General features: G+C 42.6%; 1 protein-coding gene across 1 annotated transcript; it reads left to right on the plus strand.

The window, feature by feature from the left end:
- The first annotated feature begins 6,341 nt into the window (after positions 1-6,341).
- LOC130479618 (olfactory receptor 10Q1-like) lies at positions 6,342-10,385 on the plus strand. Its single transcript, XM_056852013.1, has 4 exons — positions 6,342-6,431; positions 7,443-7,522; positions 8,501-8,523; positions 9,421-10,385. The coding sequence occupies exons 1-4, from the start codon at positions 6,342-6,344 to the stop codon at positions 10,383-10,385; spliced, it is 1,158 nt and encodes a 385-aa protein (XP_056707991.1).
- Positions 10,386-14,680: the final 4,295 nt, after the last annotated feature.

Consider the following 14,680-nt stretch of genomic DNA (forward strand, 5'->3'; position numbering starts at 1 on the left):
ACTACCCCGTAAACAAAGTCTGCCTAGAAAACGTTGGGATGTGACGTCGCCCCATGGGTCAGGAATGTCCTGGTGCTTGCACAGGGGACCTTTACCTTTACCTTTTTTACATATTGAGAGGACTGCACATAGCATACTCTCCCGGTACATGAGATAGGAGAACCACAGACGTAATGACTGAAAAGGGTTTATACTCCAAGGAAATGGGAGGAGAAGGAGATGGCCTGGAAAGGGGTTAAGATTGCAGTCTTGTTACTGAGGCAATTCACAACTTAAACAAGACAAAGCACCAGGGCCAGATGGTTTGACACCAATGCATTATAAAAGTTTGGAAGATCAATTAGTATTGAATCTACAGAAAGTAATGAATGAAATAAACAAAATAAAGATTTATGCCCCTATCCTGGCAAGAAGTTTATATAATTTTGATATATAAAGAAGACAATGATTCTACCTTGCTGCAGTCTTGCAGGCCCACCTCACTCTTGAATGTAGACTATAAAATTTTTTGCAGCTATATTGGCGGAAAGACTTAAGAAATGTATAGCTAAAATAATCCACCCAGATCAAAAGGGATTCATTCAAAAAAGAAATATGAAATATAATGTGCACTTTGTAATAAATGTATTAGAATTTGTAAAAGAAAATGAGGAAAAATCCGCATTTATCTTTTTTGATGCTGAGAAAGCCTTTGACAATATTTCTTGGATGTTTTTTATTAAAAACACTAGAATGGTTGAAGTGTGGTTCAAGATTTTTAAACTAGATACAGTGTATATACTCAAATCAAAATGCAAAGAGTTTAATAAATGGAAAACAAACTAACGGTTTTCAGATTGATAAAGGCACAACCTCCATTACCTCTCAGAGAAATATAGCTCCAAACCAAATGGAGCCCTATAGGCAAATGGAGGCCGAAGGGTGGCCCTGCCCCTACAGAAAGGTGGCCCAGAGGGAGGGCACTGGAGGCTCAGGAAGGAGCGGGGGAATGTGAGTGATGGCCAGGGCACAGCGCCCCACCCCTTTGGGGTCAGCGGTGACCAAGTGACAGCCTCCCAGACACGGCTGTGACCATGGCCGGCTGGGGCAGAGGGAGCAGTGACGACGGCTGACCTGATCCTGTGCCCCGTGACAGGGGTGAGACCACAAGTCCCCTTTCATCCCCACACCAGCCACAGGGGGATACATCATGCACCCCCAAAGGGAGGCGGACTGGGGAGGGGGCAGGTGGGGTGAGGTGGGGTATTGATGGCAGCCCTGCCAGGTGGAGGGGCATCCCCGTGTCTGTGCACCCTTGGAAGTACCCTGGGAGGTGGCAGCTGGGGAGAAGTGGGTGCAGCCAGCAGGGGATCCTGAGTAATTGAGAGTACAAGAGAGGTTGTCAAAGGACCCCTGAAGGTCCGCCTGCCCCTCAATGAGATCTCGTGTCAAGCCAAGCAAGGTCTCTAGGTGGTCCATGCCTGTGGTGACATTGGTGGACAGTGCTTCCATCCAGCACTCGGCCCAGGAGGTAGTTTCCCGCCAGTCACTGCAGCTCTCCAGTTGCTCCCTCTCAATGGCAGCCCACATGGATGAGACAGTTGGGGGTGGGTGGGCATGGTGGGGGCAGAGGTCTAATCTGGTCCTCAGAAAAAAGATTAGGAGACAGTTCCAATATAATATTTTGGTTTGTACCATTCACCCTCTGCTTTATACTTGAGTGGGATGGACATGTGAATAAACAAACATAGCTTCACTCCTTGCAATTACATATTTGACCTTACACATCATGAAACGTATTTGAACCCACATAGCAGTTTGCTAAAAATGATCACATTAGCTGAAGATTGGATGAAAAAATTGATTCAATTCCAATTATTTTTTATTGAGAAAGTTGTTTGGTTGGCCTATTTTGATCAAATGTGACTGCATCAATAAGAGTCATTCAGAAACCAGTCTGGATATACAATAGGGTATGTCATATTTGCATTTTGAAGATTAAGAGTCAGTGTAGCCTAGTGGTATATTCCCTTCTTCCATCTGAAATATAAGTATAATAATACTAGGTAAATTCAAAGGTCTGTAGGTGGATCGATTTGTATTTCTGAAATGTGTTTTACAAATGCTAAGTACCAACGAATCTAATTCTCAATTCAGCCAAATCTGAGGAGACTTAAATCCAGAGACTGGAGCTGTGAACTGACAAGACAGATCTTCCTACAAACCTAAAAAATGCCCTGGATTTGCAGAAAAAGCTGAAATCTTTTAAAAAAAATGTTGGACGGGATTAAAAATGATAAAAGGGGTCACTGTAGCTTTAAGAAATGGATGCCCTCAGCTACCATTGGTAGGCAACCACAACAGTCTTGGGTAGTAAGTACGTAAATATTTTCTTTGTAGATATCCAAAGGCCTTTACAAGGTATATTAAACTATAAAACAAGATTTGTATAAAGATAAAAGATAAAAACTTGTATAAAGATAAAAGATAAAATACAATATGTCATATAAATAATGATAAAATACAATATAATTAAAATATATCCTGGCTGGCCATCAGTTCTGGCTAGTTACATTCTTTGGCACCAGTTTGGCTCTTATCTTTCTAGCTGCTAGAGCAAAAAGTGACAGCCTGTTAAGTAATAATTGAGTTTGTATCTGACAATAGAAATACTAATTTATTGGAGTCAGGTAACGAGTTTAACCCAGTTAATATGGTACGAAGCAATTTTCCCTAGGTATTGCATAAAGAGGACAAGCTGAAATATAATGGGATAAATCCTCTACAGCAGAACCACAAATGCAAATACATTGTGCTAGTGGTACTTTATTATATCGTCCATCCAATATTGCAGTTTGCATTATCAGTCTTGGGGGAATCCCTAGAGCACCATGGACACAGTGACGTTACCCAGAAGTGGTGTTTACAACATTGTTTCTCCTCCCATTTTTCTTCTGTTATCTGGGCGGGAGCAGGAGGATGCCCCCTGCACGTGGGCAACTGGCATGCCTAAAACCAGTATTGAACAGTTTAAATAATGTGCACACCCCACTCACTGTCTGAAAAAATCCACCACAAAGAACCAGCCTATATTCAATATATTCACACTTTCCCAGCCCATATTGCTGCTGAGGCTGGAATTCAGCTAAATTGGTTGAATTTAGCTGAATTAGTTGAATTTCCCCGCCTTACCAGCTCAGTGGTGTGAGACTTCTTCACATGGAGCTGAGTACAGTTTCCCAATTTATCTCTACATGGCTGGACATTGATTTGAACACATGATGAAACACTACAGCAACCAGTTCAATATGTGTCAATTCAACTCAAATTTAATTTTTGTATTAGTACATTTTTATATATGTTTTTTTTTACAAATTTATGTAAAAAGTGGTTACATAAGAGACTACATCCAACACAATTATACCAGTCCATTCACAAAATTATCTTTATTTTGAAGAATAATTTTTATTGTACCAGTTGGGTTAATTTGATTGTACAAAAACAAAGTTTGCAATTTAGATTTATTGAAATATATAGTTTTTTTTGGGGGGGGGGACCAAGTTCAAAAATATTTGTTTGGCTCTGATAACACATAACTCCCTCATCAGAAAGTGAAGCAGTAATGCGGTAAGAAAACTGTGATTGTAGTGTGTGTGTGTGTGTGAGAGAGAGAGAGAGAGAGAGGATGTACCTGTACTTGCATATTAAGCAAATGGAGGCCAAATGAGTAATGTTAAGATGATATGAAAGTGAGCATCAGGGCTGGATCATGGGGGTCTGGGGGGCAAGTGCCACTGGCACAAGGAGGGGGTGCCAGCGCAGGCATGGAGAAAAGAAGTGCTGCCACCACTGTGCCATGGCACAGGCACAGCTACCCACCTGCAATCTGACTGGTGCACGCGCCACTGCCCAGCATGTAGCCACCCACCCTACCTCTTCGCTCACACGCCTACAGCAGCTGCGTGCGAGGCCAGAGGGCAGGCGAGCGGTGGCAGTGGTATGGCAACCGCCCCTGGGGCCACCAGTGCCAGCGCATGCAGCACACCTCCTCCCTCCCTCCTGCCCCAGGCACCCCTTCCCCCAACTCCATGCCAGGTGAGCATATGATATAAATTTCGCCTCTTATGTTTTAGCAGCAAACACACATGCCAGACATCATCTCTAGGGTTGCCACCCTCCAGGTACTAGCTGGAGATCTGCTATTACAACTGATCTCCAGCCAATAGAGATCAGTCCACCTGGAGAAAATGGCCGCTTTAGCAATTGGACTCTATGGCATTGAAGTCTCTCCCTTCCCTCTATGGCATTGAAGTCCCTCCACCCTCCTCAGGCTCTGCCCCAAAAACCTCCCACCGATGGCAAAGAGGGACCTGACAACCCTAATCATCTCTCAAGATGTGTTGTGTGGAACTAATTGACCAAATGTGCATATAAGATTGCTCAAAGAAAAGTCAAGCTCAACTTGTAAGGAGGTCACCCCAGCAACGTCCACTGCTGCTGCCCCCTTTCTTTTCACCAAGACTTACTGGGCAACCGCTGTACTGATTGGGATCTTGATGGGTGGCGTCTCTGCAGCACTTCAAGTAGACCTTGGGGCAAAGAATGTAGAAATGGCAATATGTCTAGTAAACACTATGGAAAACTATATATCCCAGAATCCCTGGGCCACTGCCACCTCAGCATTCTCTTCAAACCCTCTCAAATGCCCTGGCAAACAGCCAGGCCTTGCAGCACCTCCTGAAAATCTCCAAGGAGGGGACCCACCTGACCTCTTCAGGGAGCCCATTCCACAGAGTAGGGGCCATGATGGAAAAGGCCCGGGCTCTGGTGAATGCCAGAGGGGGTGCCCTAAGTGGTGAGATAGCTAGGGTTGCCAGGTCCCCTCTTACCTTTGGCAGGAGTTTCTTTTGGGTGTGACTGGGGGGAGCGATCTGTGCGTGCGTAAACACGCTCCTGATACTATTACTTCCAGGTTCCTAGTCTCGCTGTCTGCACTCTCCATGGAGTCAGAGCGCACACAGCAGGGCTAGGAGGAATGTTCCCGCCTCCCTCTCCAAGCTGCAAGCCAGATCAGAACCGATCTGGCATGCAGCTTGGAAAGGGAGGCAGGAGCATTCTTCCTAGCCCCACTGTATGTGCGCACTGACTCCATGGAGCAACCAGATAGTGGGACTAGGAACCTGGAAGTAACAATATCATGCCGGAAGCATGCAAGTGGGGAGGGGATCGCTCTCCCCTTCCGGCTTCTGCTTGCTGACCATCAGTTAGTCAGTAGGCAGCCTGGTTGATTGGCGGGCAATTGCCCACCACAACCAGGCAACTGGGGACCCTAGCTGCCTAAAGATTGTAGTCAGTGCACAGAGATATATGGAAGGAGACACTCCATCAAATTTGACACTCCGTCAAATATGTGGGTCCTAGGTGGTGAAGGCTTTAAAGGTCATAATCAGCACCTTGAACTGAACTTGGAAACAGACTGACAGCCAATGTAGCTGTTTCAAAATGAGTAACATATGGTCCCGGTGGCTAGCCCTGACAATAGTCAGCCTGCTGCATTCTGGACCATTGTAGTTTCCAGGTTGTCTTCAAGGGCAGCCTCATGTAGAGGACATTGCAGAATCATATATCGATGTAACCAAATTGGCCGTGTCTAGGTAATGACAGAGTTGGCGAATCAGATGCTGCTCATAGAAGCCACTCCTGGCCTTTGTGCCAATCTGCTTTTCCAAAAGCAAGGCAGGGTCCATGAGCATCCCCAAGCTCTTAACCTGCTCTGAAAAAACCAACTTCATTCAGGACAATCAAAGAGTTATCAACATGGGGAAAATCCTCCTGAGATGGGCCATTAACTTTGGCATATCTGCTCATCATTCTCTACCCTGTAGATAATCAACAGAATACTTGACAGTTATCCTCATGTGTCAAATCTTTGAGACCTGCCTTGTGGTTAGTGAAGTTAATAAAGATTGTGGTCTTTACAAAATTGTTTTTCTCATAGTTATATCAGAGCAGAAGTGTTCTTCCATTGCAGGTTTCATCTGTCATTTGTGATAATCACATGGTTCCCATATAGAGGAAGAGCACTTTGCTGGCCTAGTGCTTATGGGGAGCAGGGCAGAGCCTCCTCTGTCTCCCCAGACCAGACCAGACCCCTCCCCCCTCCCATGGCTGAGTCTCCCCACCACATTCCCAGGGCCCTGATTTGCAGTAAGGCACAGAGACAGTAGCTGGATGAAATGGCCACAACTTTATTGTTACAGCAATAGGCATTGGCATGGCATTGGGGCACGATCCTTAACGTTGGCCACCTGGTGCAGGCCGATGTGGCAGACCTCCCAGCCCGCTTGCTGGGAGCAAAAGAGATGGCAGTATCTGAACCCATGTGGACGGAAGCCAGCTGTGTGGCTCACTGCCACTTGGAAGGAGGCCCTACCCATTTGCCCCCGAGCTGGGCAAGTCCCTTGACAGCCCCTGAGCTGGGCTTGTCCTTGGCAGCCCCCAGAGTTGGGCTTGCTGCAATAAATATCTAGGCCTCCCCCAAAATCCCTTATTGGGATTCTCATAGTGGGGGAAAGGGGGCACGCAGGCCGGCTTTCCCCAAACTAGATCCGGCCCCATGCCAAACAACCAACACAAAGTTGTGACCAACAATATACAAAGAGAGGGAGGGTGGGGAAAACCAGCACTGCACGCCTCCAGGACCTGTCTGGCCCACCTTTAATGGCGGCGCTGCCAGATCTGGGCAGCAGCACCCTGGTCTGGCGTGCCGACACCTGATCTCCCTGCGGCCGCCCGGGCCAACTGGCCTGCCTGAAATCGGGGCGGGGAGCAGTAACATGGGCGGAAGCACAGGACACCTCGGGTCTGATGCTTCCTGCTTCCCCTATGCACCCCGCCATTTCACGACCACCGGGGAAAGGGTTGCTCGCCAGCCCACCTGATGCCACCAGCAGAGCAGGCTCAGGCCCCTCTCCCAGCCCAGGCCACCAAATCAGGCGTGCCAGTGAATCGGGGATCGCTAATTTGGGACAGGATGTTTGCAGTTTATTTTGTACACTGAAATTATTAATTACAAAAAACTTTCACAACTGACATTTTGACAAAGAGAGTAAGGAAATTCTAAAGCAGCAACATCTGACAGCCCTATTGGGAATAATTCATGTCTCTTGGAAAGAAGCTAAATATTACCCTTACTGCCTGGAGAAAGAGATGGTAGCAATGAATGAACAGTTGATCTTTTATTCCACAGAATTTTCACAGAGGAGGAGGAAGAGGAGGAGAAGAAAGGTTCTACCCCTCTTCCCAGTATTCAGCAAGCAACACCGAAGGATCCACTGCTACTCTGGATGGAAAGCTCAGATGGGGCAGAATGGGGGAAGCTAACTTTTCCTTGAGTAGTACCATTTGTCCAACTCACTGATAAGAAGTCTGATGAGATTCAGCTCTCCCTTTTGCCCCTTTAGGGCCAAAATCCCAGCCAGAAGACATCAGAAGCAGAAGAGGTGGCTACACTATTTGATGAGTGTGAAAAAATCCCCAAAAGGTAAGAGCCCTTTGCTAAAGTTTACAGTCGTAGCCAGCTATAGACTGTTTTTGCCATGTTAAACCTAAAGAATTAGAATCTTTCAGGCAAACATGAAACATTCCATGCAGCAGGATTTGCATCCGTAACCTCTTTTCCTTTGTATTTTCCTCACTGTGACTTGTATAATATTTATTTATCTATAATATGAGCTGCAGCATAGCTGTTTCCTTTCTACCTACGCATCTTCACAGCAAGACTCCTATCCTTGAATCAGGCAATGGGGGAAGATCTGGGGCTGGAGACAGACTATTGTTCTGAAGGTAATTTAAAAGGGTTTCAGGAAGGCTTCCTGTACACACACACACACACACACACACACACACACACATTTCTTTTGTTCCAATATTGCTTCCAGTCAAATGGATTTTTACAGGTTTTTTGAATCAATACTCTGCAGGGCCTGTTTGCCAGAAGCAAAATACTATGACCAAGGAGTCATACCACCTTCAATTCTATAAAAAAAAAAAAAACACACCCTACCTTCTTCATCCTCGGTGACTGAAGGCAAAGAGACTCTTTTACTATTTCTGTTAAGCTCTGATTATTATTGTCTGTACAGATGAATACAGCAGAGGAAATCGGTGTTGCAAATGAGCATTAGTCTGATCAATATAGATTTTACATTTGCACCTCAAACCTGCTTATTACAGCAACACTGGAGCTGGTAGTTCTACCAAGTGGGGAAATATGGCCATGTCAACAGTGGCAATTTGCACTTTGAGGTCATTTTCACTTACCATTCAAAACAACAGTGATGCTTGTACCACATGTGAACTTGCAGATGTGGGACAGAATGTGGAAGAGAGTTCAAATGCATGTTCTTGCCAATGTAAATTGTATAAGTAAAAATGGATTTACTCATGAATGAAAATATCCAGAATGCTGTTAAAATTAGTTTCTGTAGCAACATAAGCTTTATCCCCCTGTAACCAAAAGGTACACAGTGATTTACCGAAACAGTATGAAACAACTAACAGTGCATTCCTAAGGAGAGTTACTCCAGTTTAAGCCCATTCATTTCAATGGGCTTAGACTAGAGTAACTCTCCTTAGGAATGCACTGTAAATATTACCCTTGTCTGATTAACATGTTTCTGCTGCTCTAAGTTGCCTCTATCCTGCACATAACACATTTGGATCCCCAGAAGCAGGGCTGTTCTAGCCAATGTAGATTTTATAAATAAATGTGTTCAATTTCTCTCTAAATCATGGGAACTAGCAACTTATATTAAAATTTGAATTCTGGGGCTTTCATGGTTTCCAGAATATCAGATTTCCCAAACCTCTTTAAACTGAAGGACTGGTAAGCAAATCTCAAAATCTGGCAAACCTAGAAAGAATTGCAAAATTTTGGATTTGATTATGACCCTGTTTTTTTTTAACGTCAGAAAAGAATGATTTATTCTTCCTGCTTTTTCAACTCCAGCTTTTGTAAATTGAAAAGTAATTGTTAGCAAATCCAGAAGAAGGAAGTTTGTATGTTGGGGAACTCTGTGGAAATGAGTATCAGGGCAGTAAGGGAAAACATAAGAAAACTTTAGGTGAGTTTTATAGTCTTTTTTCTTCAATTTTCTGCTTATAAAATAATGGGGGGATTGAGGAAGATTATTGCGTTTATAGTAAATGATTTATAAATATCGGTACTATTTCATACTTAGTGCCAGCAGTGTACCAGATACTATATAGGATGTAAAAACAACACCATAACAACTTGAGGAGATTACTGTCTAAACTGGATGGAGAAGTCTGAAGGAGACAAATTTGATCCCAGAACTGAATAACCCATGCCTACAATTTGCACAGGAAGGCAAACTTGAATAACATATCAAAGATTAACTCATTGTTTCTTTTTAATAGTGGCAGATGAGATGCTTCTGGCACACATAAACCAGACCAATCAATCCATTGCCTCTGAATTCATTTTTCGGGCATTCTCTACCATTCCTGAGATACAACATCTTCTCTTCACATTCTTCCTTCTGCTGTATATCTCAATTATCTTTGGTAATGTGTCCATTATTTGGGTAGTCTGCACTGACCAGTCCCTCCACACCCCCATGTATTTCTTCTTGGGCAACCTGTCTTTTCTAGAGATCTGTTACACCACTGTGGTAGTGCCCCAAATGCTGGCCAGTATTTTAGATGTACACACAACAATCCCTTTTGCAAACTGTGGCATCCAGATGTTCTTGTTTGTAGCACTAGGCAGTACTGACTGTTTCTTGTTGGCTGTTATGGCGTATGACCGTTATGTGGCTATCTGTCATCCACTTCGTTATACTCTGATCATGACCTGGCAGGCGTGTGCATGGCTAGTTTTTGGTTCTGTGGTGCTTGCCCTTGCACTGTCCCTGGAACTGACTGTGTTGATCTTCACCTTGCCATTTTGTGGTCACCAGCCTCAAATCAACCACTTCCTGTGCGATGTACCTCCTGTGTTAAGGCTGGCATGTGCTGACACCCATCTCCACCAGACTGTGCTATTTAGTGTTGGAGTAATAGTTCTGACTATCCCCTTCCTTCTGATATGCATATCCTACGTCTATATTGTGGCTGCCATCCTGCAGATACGTTCTACGTCTGGTCGGCATCAGGCCTTCTCCACCTGTTCCTCCCACTTGACAGTGGTTATCCTGCAGTATGGCTGCTGCAGTCTTGTTTATTTGCGTCCCAGGTCAAGTTCTTCAGAGGATGACGACCGAAAACTTGCTCTTATATACACTTTTGTTACTCCGCTGCTAAACCCCCTCATCTACAGCCTAAGGAACAAGGATGTCAAACAGGCTTTGAAGAAGGTTATGAGTAAGACTGCTGAATCTTAGGCACATGAACCTCTGATTACCACAATCATTTGTGGTATGGTAAAGTCCTCACAAGATGGTTGAATTTCCTTATTTTTGCTTGGTGTATGTGTATCTATATATACTCAAGCTCGTTCCCAGCATTCTGTTATATCATGGGATCACATTGTTTACTCTTAAGAGTCAAGCTGGTGATGATGTGGGAACCCATAGATTTTGATCTTCCACCCTTTTTTCCTCTTTAAAGAAGTTCCTGCTTTGAACACGGAAGCAGCATTGGGGGATAAGGTATTTAATCTTTCCCTGCTACAGCATTTTCCACATCTATCCCCCAAACTGCTACTAGCCCAATAGAAAGGGGAGGAGGGGAGATAGGTACAAATGTTAAAATCAATATCAAGACCTTGTGTAGCCTTATATTGAATTGCTGTAGCCTTAGAAGTGGGATCCAATGAATCCCTTCTGCCAAATGTAATAAAGTCTTGGAAGAAATCTTTCTCTGTCAAAGAAAGACTTAGCAGAATGGGGTTGTTGGATCCAATTTAGTGGAAGGGTATCATTGAATCCAATGCAATATAATTACAAACTTCAGCATTAGCATTGCACCACCCACTGGGACAATTACTTTATACATCTTAAATATGAATTAATATTATAATTAATCTTCTTAACTGTCTAACCTAAATATTGTATTTGGAAGCTCTGCATAACTGCTTGGCTGACAAAGGTAGTTATAATGCAGGGTAATTGGACCCAATATTTTTATATAATTTCCACTTGGCCAAACCACCCCCTAAACAAAATCTGCCTAGTAAACGTCGGGATGTGACGTCACCACATGGGTCAGGGGACCTTTACCTTTTAAGCAGTAAGAAGGTCTAGCCAAAGCATTACCATGTCTTGTTTCCTTTGGATGAAAGTGTGCCAGAGACTTATGTTATAATGTTTTTCTTTCTTTCTTTAAAATATTTATCACTTTTCTGACATACACACAAAGTTATTTCCAGATACACAGATAATACCATCAACATTAAAACCAACAACAATAGATTAAAGCAATCAGCACAATCATATAACAATTGCCAAAGGCACTTTTAAATAATTTTCTCTTTACAGGAATCTGGTAAGTCCTGTTTCGACACAATATCTTCCTCAGAAGACAAACATATGCATCCCCCCATATGAATCCCCCATCAGACAAATTTATGGTACAGCCATGTATGAACAGAACCATCTATAAATCGTTGTTGTTCTACAAGAGGTCCATGTTTGTCTTCTGAGGAAGATATTGTGTCGAAACAGGACTTACCAGATTCCTGTAAAGAGAAAATAAGAATATTAATGAAGATACCTTTCATGGACACATACTTGTAGTACAGACAACTGTGTTACCTACCTTGTTGTCACCTGTTGTTAATTGCATTTATGTGAACAATCACTTGTATATATGAGACATTATATGTTACTGTCTAGTTGCATTGATATATTGAATGTATTTATGTCACAACTGACTTTGTTCCATGTAGTTGGATTTTCTAACCTGTAATGAATTCATTAAGATTATGCATAACTGCTATTTTTGAAATGTTTGCAATATAGATTTTCATGTTTAAATTTCATAGCCTGAGTTGCTCAGTTTCTTGTTCAACCTCCAGATACTAGCTGGAGATCTCCTGCTATTACAACTGATCTCCAGCCAATGGAGATCAGTTCAACTGGAGAAAATGGCCACTTTGGCCATTGGACTATGACACTGAAGTCCCTCCCCAAACCCTGCCCTCCTCAGGCTCTGCCCCCAAAACTTCTTGCCAGTGGCAAAGAGGAACCTGGCAACCCTATGCACAGACCTGCCACCTCTCTTGAGCTAAGAGGGGTCACTTCTCTAATCTCTCCTTTAAGAACCTTTAAGGTAGTATCTCCTTTAAGGTAGTATCTCCTAACTATTAGTTCCATCTGAGAAAAGTCCCAGAGCCATTACAAGCATTAATACTCTTTCAGCAATTTCACAACCATACTTTTTAAGGCAAAAGGAAAGCAGAAAGATTATTTATTATGGATTTTATCTTTTCTCCAAGGCTGATCAAAATTTGTCAGTTTTAACATCATACTGTTGTAAAGCAACCTACTTCTATTAGACATACAGTGTTTCCCATAATGAATTTTTATCAGACTTTTGAAAATGTTGTGAAAATCTGGGAACTTTACCATTAAAAAAAAGTACCTGGTATGTCTAAGTTATAGAAACATATCAATAACTGTGTTTAAGAAACTATAATTTACTATAAACATGTAATTTTAAGCATAGTGTTGTTACTACATTTAAGCAACCAATTTTTAAAAGTTGTTACCAGCTAAATCCTGAATTCAATGGTTTACATTCATTCAGATATAACCTGCCCAGATTTTGAAGTTGTTTGGGGTCATAGGCCTTTTTGGCTACTGTCTCTAAATTGTTCCCCAAGGAGGTCCTATTGGCACCCTTCCTGCAGTCCTTTTGGTGACTCTGAAATCCTATTTATTCCTGAAGGCCTTTGAACTGACTGAATTATTATGCCTAGGGCTTTCATGTTGATGTATTTTATTGTTGTGTATTTTAACTAATTATTGTATATTATATTTTTATTTGTAAACTGTCTTGGGTGTACCAAGATTCAAAAAGATGACACATAACAAAATAACTAATAAAATGCAAGATGAGCTGCTGCATGGAAAGGCTTCCTCATTCACTTCAACAAAGGGTAGGGTTGCCATCCTCCAGGTGGGACCTGGAGTTCTCCTGGAATTACAACTGATTTCCAGTTCCTCTGGATAAAATGGCAGGTGCAGAGGGCAAACTCTATGGTACATCATAGATTATAGGTGAAATCCTTCCCAAAATTCCCCCCTCCACAGGCACCACCCCAAATCTCCAGGAATTACCTAGGCTGAAGTTGGCAATGCTAACTTGAGAGGCTGCTAGGTTTGACCCTAGTTTTGCCCAATATTTTTCAAATCAAATGTTAGCAACCTGACCTTAAAGTACTTGGCATATGAAAGTCAATCTGTCCCCAACTATTTCTCTTATAGTGTTTGAACAGATTCTTGATAACACCTCTACATAGTTTGGCATCAAAAAGAAATGAATTTACCAATGCAGATGACTCTCCAATGCTGCTTTTTCAAATGTTACTCCATTGTTTGATTATGGAGGCGAAAATAGATTGGGTTTTCATTGCTAAAGCCTGGCTGGGTGAGTCCAGTGGCCCAGGCCTAGCTGACTCCAGCTGGATACACAAGCCTTCACCAACCCTGAAGGGTGTATAATCCTGTGAATCCCATTAATTCCTTATGAATTTTCCCATGGGGGGGGTGGATTTCGTCACTTTTTATTTTAGAAAACTGCTTAGATGTTCAGAGCATCCTGCATGGTTTTTTTTTTACTCCGAGCTAGCAGCCATGTAGCTAAGGGAGATTTTTCTCTGTCTTGAGAAGAGGACTTGTTAAACCTCCTCTTGCTATTGGGAAGGGCATCCCAGTCCCTGACATGGGATGGGCACTTTGCTAAAATCTATACAAATCATGGAGTAGGCGTGCAGTACTTGGATTTGTCACTAAAATGTGACTTCACATAGAGAATTGTATGAAGTGTGCCACCTGCATTGGAGACCAGGATCACAGAGCATGTAAATTCTGTATTAGGGAAACATGCTTAGTTTAGCTGCATGAAGCCAAGTTAGTCAGATCTCGGAAGCTAAGCAGGATCGGTTCTGGTCTTTATTTGGATAGGAGACCACCAAGGACTACACAGAGGCAGGCAATAGCCAAATAAATGGCCAAAATAATCGCAATAGCATCCTCGTGGCAACAGAGGGTGAAGTACAAGCACTTTCTGTACAAAAGACTGATAAGTATGATTTTAAAAATAAATCCACTTTACCATGTGTAAACAAAAGAGGTAAAACAAGAAATTGTTTTACTTGTGGCAAGATGGGTCACTTTGCAAGATATTGTATGAAACAAAGTAGCACTGACAAAGAAAGGCCACAAAGTGGCAGCAGAAAGCACACTAAAAGTGTTTTTATGGTTCATCAAAACAACATAGCAATCTCAGTTTATAGAAATAATAATAATATCAATGTTAACTCTTCCAGTTGGTTAATTGATTCTGGGGCTTCAATGCACATGTAATTTAGAATTTTTCAGAGTTAGATAAAATCTCATCAGAGACAGTTACAATTGCAAATGGCAATAGAATCTCAGTTCAAGGAAATGGAGCAGGATTGTTTAAGTGAGCTGCAGGAGGAAGGACTATTTACAATGAGGTGCAAAATGTAGTT

This window comes from Euleptes europaea, chromosome 6, assembly GCF_029931775.1.
Source record: "Euleptes europaea isolate rEulEur1 chromosome 6, rEulEur1.hap1, whole genome shotgun sequence".
Classification (NCBI taxonomy): Eukaryota; Metazoa; Chordata; class Lepidosauria; order Squamata; family Sphaerodactylidae; genus Euleptes; species Euleptes europaea.